Source organism: Triticum aestivum, chromosome 7D (genome assembly GCF_018294505.1).
Source record: "Triticum aestivum cultivar Chinese Spring chromosome 7D, IWGSC CS RefSeq v2.1, whole genome shotgun sequence".
In the NCBI taxonomy this organism is placed as follows: domain Eukaryota; kingdom Viridiplantae; phylum Streptophyta; class Magnoliopsida; order Poales; family Poaceae; genus Triticum; species Triticum aestivum.
The window spans coordinates 47080735-47089990 of NC_057814.1; the positions used below are offsets into that span (position 1 = coordinate 47080735).

The following is a 9256-nucleotide window of genomic DNA, read 5'->3' on the forward strand; positions in this document are numbered from 1 at the left end:
CCGTGACGGGATCGGTCAAGTTCGGCGACGGGTCTCTAGTGGACATACGCGGGCGGGGCACGGTGCTGTTCGCCGTGGCAGGCGGTCACCACCGTGGCCTCACCAATGTCTACTGGATACCTCGCCTCAAGAGCAACATCATCAGCATCGGCCAACTAGACGAGGTCGGTTGCGCGACGCTGGTGGAGCATGGCGTCATGACAGTCCGCGATCGCCAGAAGAATCTGCTCGCCAAGGTAACTCGTTCGGCCAAGTGCCTCTATGTGCTGCATCTCAAGATTGTGAAGCCGGCGTGTCTCGCGGCAAGTGAGTGCGACGGTGCAGGCTGGCGCTGGCACGAGAGATTCGGCCACGTCCACTTTCAGGGACTCGAGAGGATGGCGCGCACTGGCATGGTCATCGGCCTTCCCCTCATCGTCCACGCGGAGCACATTTGCGAGGCTTGCCTGGCTGGCAAGCAGAGGCGGGCCTCGTTCCCTCAGGTCGCCAAGTTCCGCGCGACGGAACCACTGGAGCTGGTCCACGGCGACATCTGCGGGCCGATCTCGCCGGCGACGCCGGGCGGGAAGCGCTACTTCCTCTTGCTAGTGGACGACCACAGCCGTTACACTTGGCTCGTCTTGCTGCGCTCCAAGGATGAGGCGGCCGAGGCGATCCGCCGGTTCAAGGCCGCCGCGGAGACCGAGTCGCGCCGCTCCCTGCGCACGATCCGCACAGATCGCGGAGGCGAATTCACGAGCACGGCGTTCGCGGAGTACTGCGCCGACCACGGCGTGCAGCGCCACCTGACGGCGCCCTACTCCCCGCAGCAAAACGGAGTGGTGGAGCGCCGCAACCTGACCGTTGTGGGCATGGCGAGGTGCATGCTCCAGGCCAGGGGTGTGCCCGCTTCCTTCTGGGGTGAGGCTGTCACCACTGCCGTGTTTCTGATGAACAGGTCGTACACAAGGAGCCTGACTGGGAAGACGCCATTTGAGGCGTGGCATGGTCGCAAACCCAACGTGCACTTCCTGCGCGTCTTCGGGTGCGTGGCTCACGTCAAGGACACGCGCCCGCACCTGGCGAAGCTGGCGGACAGGAGCAAGGCGATGGTTTTCATCGGGTATGAGCCAGGAGGCAAGGCCTACCGGGCGTACGACCCCGCCACTAAGCGCGTGCACGTCACGCGCGACGTCGTCTTCGACGAGCGAGCAAGCTGGGACTGGCAACGGGGCGGGGACGCTCCCGGCGCGGCGACGTTCATTGTCGAGTACGGGCCGGCTGCTGTGCTTGAGGGGGTGCGTCACTCTGCGCCGGCGACGCCGGCCCCTTCACCACACGCCAACACTGGCGGGGACGCAACTACAGTAGGAGCCGACGCGCCCACTCCGTTCACGCCCGCGAGCCGCGAGCACCGGCGGGAGGGACCTCAATCCTGAGCTCAGCCCTGCCATGTCACGTTCTCTGCCAAGCGCTTCGCCGACTCCGATCGAGTCGCCACCAGCTGACCACGCGGGCGTGCACCCGATGGTGACGCGTGCACGGGACGGCATCGTGCAGCCGAACCAACAGCTCACGGACTACATCCTCAACCTCGACGACGAGGAGCTGCACCTCGGGCTGGCAGAGGAGCCGGCCTCTCTGGATGAGGCGCAAGGAGATGCAGCCTGGAAGCGCGCTATGGACGAGGAAATGGCGTCTATCCAGGAGAATCGCACCTGGCATCTCGCTGATCTCCCTCCTGGTCACCGCCGCATTGGTCTCAAATGGGTCTACAAGGTGAAACGCGACGCCCAGGGCGCGGTGGTGCGGCACAAGGCCCGCCTCGTCGCCAAAGGGTTCGTGCAGCGCCAGGGCGTGGACTATGAAGAGGTGTTCGCGCCTGTCGCCCGCATGGAGTCAGTGCGCCTCCTGCTCGCTCTGGCCGCGCGCGGGGGCTGGGGCGTGCATCACATGGACGTGAAGAGTGCGTTCCTGAACGGGGAGCTCCAGGAGGAGGTCTATGTCGCGCAACCACCTGGGTACATCGCCGCCGGACAGGAGAGCAAGGTGCTGCGCCTCGACAAGGCCTTGTACGGCTTGAAACAGGCGCCGCGCGCCTGGAACCAGAAGCTGGACGCATGCCTCGCGTCGGTCGGGTTCGAGCGCAGCACCACCGAGCACGCCATCTACGGGCGTGGCAACGCATCGTCTCGCCTCCTTGTGGGGGTGTATGTCGATGATCTGGTCATCACTGGCAACGACGACGGGGAGATCACGCGGTTCAAGGAGGAGATGATGAAGCTCTTCAAGATGAGCGATCTCGGTCTCCTAAGTTTTTACTTGGGGATCGAGGTGCACCAGGCGCGGGCTAGTATCTCCCTGAACCAGATGGCTTACGCTGAGAAGATTCTGGAGCGCGGCGGCATGACAGGGTGCAACCCGTGCGCGGTGCCCATGGAACCCAGACTGAAGCTTAGCAAGCAGAGCACCGCGCCTCTGACTGACGCGACGGAGTACCGCGGCCTCGTCGGGTGTCTGCGCTATCTGGTTCACACCAGGCCGGACATCGCTTTCGCCGTCGGCTACGTCTCGCGCTTCATGGAGGCGCCCACCATCGAGCATCTGGCTGCGGTGAGGAAGATTCTGCGCTACATCGCCGGCACTCTGCATTGGGGCTGCTTCTACCCAAGGGGAAAAGGAGATGGCCACCTCGCTGGTTACAGCGACAGTGACATGGGAGGAGACATCGACACACGTCGGAGCACGACCGGCGCCATGTTCTTCTACGGCAACAGTATTATCAGCTGGCAGTCCCTCAAGCAAAAGGTCGTGGCTCTGTCCTCCTGCGAGGCCGAGTACATCGGCGCCACGACAGCAGCATGCCAAGGAGTTTGGCTGGCTCGTTTCCTCGGCGAGCTCAAGAAGGAGAGGCCAGCCTGCTTCCCACTCTGGATGGATAACAAGTCTGCCATCTCCCTCGCGAAGAATCCCGTGTTTCATGAGCGAAGCAAGCACATCGATGTCCGCTTCCACTTCATCAGAGAATGTGTGGAGAACAAGCAAGTGGAGGTGGAATTCGTCGGCACAGACAAACAGCTCGCCGATCTTCTCACTAAGACTCTTGGGCGCGTGCGCTTCACGGAGCTGCGAGCAAGGATCGGCATGGTAGAGATTGACAAGGGCTTAGGTTTTAGGGGGTGATTTGTTGAAATAAAACCCCGAGCCCTGTCAAAGTTCAGTTAGCTAGTTTTTTTGTCAGGTTAGCTTTCTCGTTTTTTCAGTCTTTCTGTTAGCTAGCTTTGCTCGAAGGTTGCAACGGCCTGGAGCGAGTCGTGCGCCTCGTTGATCTGCTCGTGGGATGGCACGAGCGTTGTGGATCACGTAGGCGCCAAGTCAGGGGCCACGATCCCCAGTTTCCCCTCTGTACTATGAATAAATAGAAGCAAGAAAGGAGCAGAAAAGCTGTGAAGTTTACAGCGCAAAAACACTTCTGTTCTTTGTCCATCTAGAGCTCTGTTCTCTCGCGTGTGTGTTCGTCGACTTGGCACTCCGGGAGTGCTGACATCGTGGACCACTGCAACGGCCTCCTGCTCTACCATGACCGGAGGAGACTCTCCGTTGTGAACCCCGCCACAAGCCGTTGGGAAGACCTTTCCTGGGAGGATGATGACGGCTGCCACGACGCGTGCCTCGTGTTCGACCCTGCCGTGTCTCTGCACTACGAGGTGTTCTTGGTCCGGCTCGAGCCCGGGAGGGTGATAGAGAACCCAGCCAAACCCGATTTGATTGAATGCCCACCATCCTCGTGGACGTTAAATGTATTCTCATCTAGCACACGGCAGTGGCAGAAGAGGTTGTTTGTCCGCGAAGCCAAGGCTCCAAAGACAGTGACTAATGTGCAACAGCTAGATCCAGCAGAGCAAAGATCAATGTGGTGCCCTGGCAGTGTCTATTGGCGAGGATCACTCTACCTGCTGCATTGTTGTGGTTTGTTTGTTGTGAGGTATACACATCATATATAGCACATCTCTGCAAGATCACCTTTTCAACACATGTACTATCAGTTCTCTATATATGTCACAGAAAATTTTCTGATCATATTTTGCGAATTAATTGACCATGTTTGCAGGTTATCTTTATCAGACAGGAAATACCGAGTGATAAAAACCCCAATAAATATTGATGAATGCAAACAAGCACGGCCTTACATTGGGAACTCGGAAAAAGGGGTGTACTTTGCATCAATGCATGATAGTTTTCTACTTCAGGTTTGGACACTCATGGAATCAAGTGAACGGGTAGATTGGGTGTCGAAGAACATTATCGATCTTAAGGCATATGCAACTGTAAAGTCACATGGATCCCACAATATGGAAGGAACCCTAAAAACTTGGATTTTAGATGGTGGTGGTGATGATGATGATGTAGATGGCAACAACGCAAGGACAAGGATAGAAAATTCGGATTGGGACTCGGACGATGATAGCATTGTGAATATTGAAGATGCTTATGAAGGTATCTGCAATGAGATCCGCTTTCTCGGGTTTCACCCGTACAAAGAAGTTATTTTCTTGGGGTTAACATCATCCCAAGGAGGAGTAGGAGTGGCTTGTCATTTGAATAGCTCAACATTTCAGTATCTAGGCATACTAAGCCAACACACTTACTGGCTTGGCATACAAGGATCATTTCCATACACCCCTTGCATTAGTGGGCATCTTCTAAAAAGCTTCACAGAGTAGTGTAAATAATGCATGGTACCCTGGTCTTTGGGTCCTTTTTTGTTTATGATTATTTCCATAAAGAATACCCTGCAAGTATACCTGGCCATACCTCGGGCCCGGCCTAGCCAAGCCCGACGAAAAAAACCCAAGCCTGAGCCCAGCCCGGCCCGACCATCGGGCCTGTTTTTTGGGCCCGAGCCCGGCCCGAACACGTAAAAGCCTGTCGGGATCCAGGCCGGCCCGGCCCGACCTTCAGAGAAATGCAAAAATGACGGGCCCAGGCCCGGCCCGGCCCTCGGGCTCAAGATCTAGGCCCGAGCCCGGCCCGGGGGCAGCGTCGGGCCGGGCCGGGCCGGGCTTCCCATGGCCAGGTATACCTGCAAGTATGTCACTCTAACATATTTCGATCACTTTCCAGCCGTTGTTCTTTTTTCTATTATAGTATCTATAAAACGTCTCTCTTGACTGAACTGCACATGTGTATGGTATCGTATACAAGTTAACTTAACCCAACTGTTTTTATCCCAGCGAATTCGAAAAAAAAAGGTTAGCTACATATCGCAATGACACCAAAGGCCGATGTACACCAGCCTCAAATATTTTTATATCCGAGACATATACCTATATATAATTTGTGTTCTGAATAAACTTTTAAGACGCACCATGCTTATGTCTAAGATTAAGATGTGTATATTGTTATATAGATCTTCCTCCAACTCATTTATGGGAAAAACTATTCAAGCAAAGTTGTGGAACCAAACCAAGATCTTCTTACAAACGTCGTTAACACTTGTAGCTGGTTCGAATTTTGCATACACAATAAACTCACCCATTAATCATGAGATACATGTGCAAATTTGCCGTGTTTAATTTTAGTCTTTTTTGTGGTTAATTTTACACTTTATTGTTCATATACATTGTGAAGTGAGGACACATATAGTCAAACAGAAAGTATGAAGTATGGTTTTACTGGAATGAAAATTTGAGGGTGGCCATAACGAGATTGTAGAGCTCAGTCGGATAGTGATACAAAAAGTATCAAATATAATTTTATTGGATTCAAATTTTGACTGATGAGGACCAATGTTTTGGATTCCGCATGCAAAAAGAATCTCATGGGGGACACCAAAATTAACAGTTACCGCGTAACTAATAAATACCAGATGGTAAACTGTTCTTTTGGATGAATTTTGAATATAACCAAATTTTCTGCTCGGTAACCAAATCCCACATGGCGACTATAACAACATTACAGAGTAGCCGTTTGATCAATATTTTTTATACTACACGCGGTCTAGAACATAGCAATGATGTTAAAATGGTACATGATAATTCGAAATGCAAGCTCCACCTTACTAATAGAGGGTGACTATATACATGTAAAGTAGTGTAGTCAAGTGAAACATCTTTGTGACAAAAAATAGAAGATGAAGGGCCTACTGGTTGGAGATCCTGATCTGGAAGGCGATAGAAGCTATTATCTCCACTACATCCAACACGAGGCCTCCAAATCGACCAGGGAGTTGCCACCACCGAAGCCACACTGACAACAGAATCACCCACTGCCCTGCCCTCGCTACCCTCATAGCCAAGAGGAGGCGCTGCCCCCGATGTAGCATTGCTCGCTACAAAGCCACCGACACAACCTCCCCATGTGGGCCCGCCAGCCCGGCGTCCAAGAATGACACCATGATGCCGCCAGAACATCGAACTGTCAAAAATCCGACACCTTGGCACACACCACGCAGGAGCGGTACAACCGTGTCGTAGCACCACCTCAGCCAGAACAGGACATCACCAATGCCGCGCACGCACAAAGGGAGTCCCCAACCACAGATCATATCCCAGCTAGATACAACAGCCAAACCTCAACTGAGGACAAAGACCTATGAAGATGACCAACACCACGTCGCAGGCCAGATTCGACCTATATCCTGACAAGGGAGGGGCCCCGAGGCCCGCTGCCTCCATTCCGAAGCCCCCCACCCCCACCCACAAGACCAGTGATCCTATCCTTACCACCACCAGTTGCGTGTCACTAATAGAAAACACCATCCCCAAACGCGTGTGAGCCCTACGCCGCCGAGAGGCGGCCAACACATGCCAACCACAGCCGAATCTGGGCCAATACCGCACCCAACCAACACCACCGCTACGAGCCCGCCCTGTCACCGCACCCAAGGGCACCACCGCGCCCCCGCGATGCTGCGAAGTGTACACTTCGTTGCCGCCCCGACCAACTCGTGGACCGTGCCATCACGCGCGGCACTTACACCCGATTGATCTGCCTGCACCGCCATGGACCAGCACACGAGGGAGAGGTGCCCCGTCGCCGGCGATGCCGCACAGGCTTCGCCCCAACCACGCCGTCTGACGACGGCAAGGAAGGGGAGAGGGAGGAGAGGAGACGAAAGACGGTTACAACGTTAGGACTCCCATGGCACGGACGGGGTACGTCGCGTGAGCGGGAGGGGTGTTTTTGCAAAACATGCGCAGGGGTTCTCCATGAACACGTCTGTAAGGCGATTGAAAATTAATGTGAATAATTTTGTGAAATACCTTAGACGGGCTGTATCTCCATAGAAACACACAGCGGCAGCAGTCTTCCTCTTATCTCTCTCAAACAGAACGAGCCGCAATCTAAGGACCAAGGCCGGCCGCCGCGCGGCAGCCATGGACGACAAGACGGAATCCCTGCCGGACGACGCGCTCGCCCAAATCCTCCGCCGCCTGCCGCCGCGCGACCTCGCCGTGTCCCGCTGCGTGCGCAAGGCGTGGTGTGTCATCGTCGACGGCCGTCGCCTGCTGCTCCGCAAGATGCTCCCGCACGCCGTGCGCGGCCTCTTCTTCAACTACGGCGACCGCGCGCGCCCGCGGCCGCGCTTCTTCGCCAGCCCCTCCTCCACGCGGATCGACAGCGATCTCAGCTTCCTGCCTTCCTACGGCGGCAGCTCTACAGGGCTCGTGGATCACTGCGGCGGCCTCCTGCTGCACCGTGACCGGAGGACCCTCTGCGTGATCAACCCGGCCACCAGGCGCTGGGAAGATCTTCCATGGGAGGACGACGGCTGCGACGCGTACCTTGTGTTTGACCCTGCTGAATCGCTGCACTATCAGGTCTTCTCGGTGCCGCGCGAGCTCGAGAAGGTGGTACTGAAGCCACACGATGAGTTAGAAGAGGATTTCATCCGATGGCCACCATCCATCTGGACGTTAGATGTGTTCTCATCCAGCACAAGGCAGTGGGAGAAGAGATCGTTTGTTCGTGAAGCAGAAGCTCCGGAGACAATGACTGATGCGCGACTAGATCTATTAGATCCATTATCCATGTCATGGAGCCGTCAGACGGGTAGCTGCAGTGTGTATTGGCGAGGATCGCTCTACGTGAATTTTTACGGTGTGTTTGTTGTGAGGTACTCTAGTTTTCTAGCACTAGTTCATCTCTGCAAAATCACTTTTAATTTCTAGCATTAATTTTCTATATATCTCTTATCTTAAAAAATGTTTCTAATGTTATTTTCGAATGAATTGACATTTTTATAGGTTATCTTTCTCGAATGGGAAGTACCGAGTAATCAAAACACCGGTAAATGATGAGGAGAGCATTCACGTGCACTCTTATGTTGGGAAATCGGAACATGGTGTGTACTTTGCAACAGTTCATGATGGATGTCGACTTCAGGTTTGGACTCTCATGGAATCAAGTGAACGGGTAGATTGGGTGTCGAAGAAACATATCGATCTGGGAAATGCAACTCTACCATTGTGCCAGCCAGATTATATGGAGGGAACTGGAAAAACTTGGATTTTGGACGACGATGATGATGTGAATGGCAACAGTAGAGACATAAGGAGGGAAAATTTGGACTGGGACTCCGATGATGATAACATTGTGAATATTGAAGATTCTTCTTATCATTATTCCCACACCTATGTCTCCTTTCTCGGGTTTCATCCCTACAAAGAAGTTGTTTTCTTGGCGTTGGCATCATACAAACGACCAGTTGCAGTGGCTTTTCATTTGAACAGCTCAAAATTTCAGTATCTGGGCACACCACAGCTAATAGATTACTCAAGTGGCGCTCGCATACAAGGATCATTTCCGTACACCCCCTGCGTGACTGGGCATCTTCTAAATCACTTCACAGAGTAGTACATTTGGGCTGCAAATATTCTAAATAATTGAACCCTAGTCGTGGGGTCCTTGTTTTTGTTTATGATTATTTCTAGCTCACTGTCTTGGAAGCAGTATCAAATAATCTTTGGGTTCTTGTTTTTTCTATGTAGGGAAATATCTATTAATTATTACTTTTTTTTTGAACTTCTCTATTAATTATTACTTTGTTTTAGAGAAAGGTTAGGATTCAAACGTGGACCTGGATATTTATACTCTTAGTTCTCGAACAAGCTTTTGATCATTTGTTAAGTACTCCCTTACTCGCATAACATAAAATGTTATTACAACCTATATATGAGTACATTAGTTGTAAAATAACATTTTATACTATAGGACATAGGGAGTAATTATTTTTGTTTTGTTTTTGTAATACTTTGTTTTAGAGAGAGATTAT

General features: G+C 52.9%; 1 protein-coding gene across 1 annotated transcript; it reads left to right on the top strand.

The window, feature by feature from the left end:
• Nucleotides 1–7274: 7274 nt before the first annotated feature.
• Nucleotides 7275–9035, top strand: LOC123168378 (uncharacterized). Its single transcript, XM_044586246.1, has 2 exons — nt 7275–8098; nt 8229–9035. Exons 1-2 carry the CDS (start codon nt 7359–7361, stop codon nt 8836–8838), a joined length of 1350 nt encoding a protein of 449 aa, XP_044442181.1. The 5' UTR covers nt 7275–7358; the 3' UTR covers nt 8839–9035.
• Nucleotides 9036–9256: the final 221 nt, after the last annotated feature.

Coding starts and splice junctions, on each gene's coding strand:
- LOC123168378 (XM_044586246.1), top strand. CDS start 7,359: ATGGACGACAAGACGGAATCCCTGCCGGACGACGCGCTCGCCCAAATC. Junction 8,099..8,228: donor TACGGTGTGTTTGTTGTGAG/GTACTCTAGTTT, acceptor ACATTTTTATAG/GTTATCTTTCTCGAATGGGA.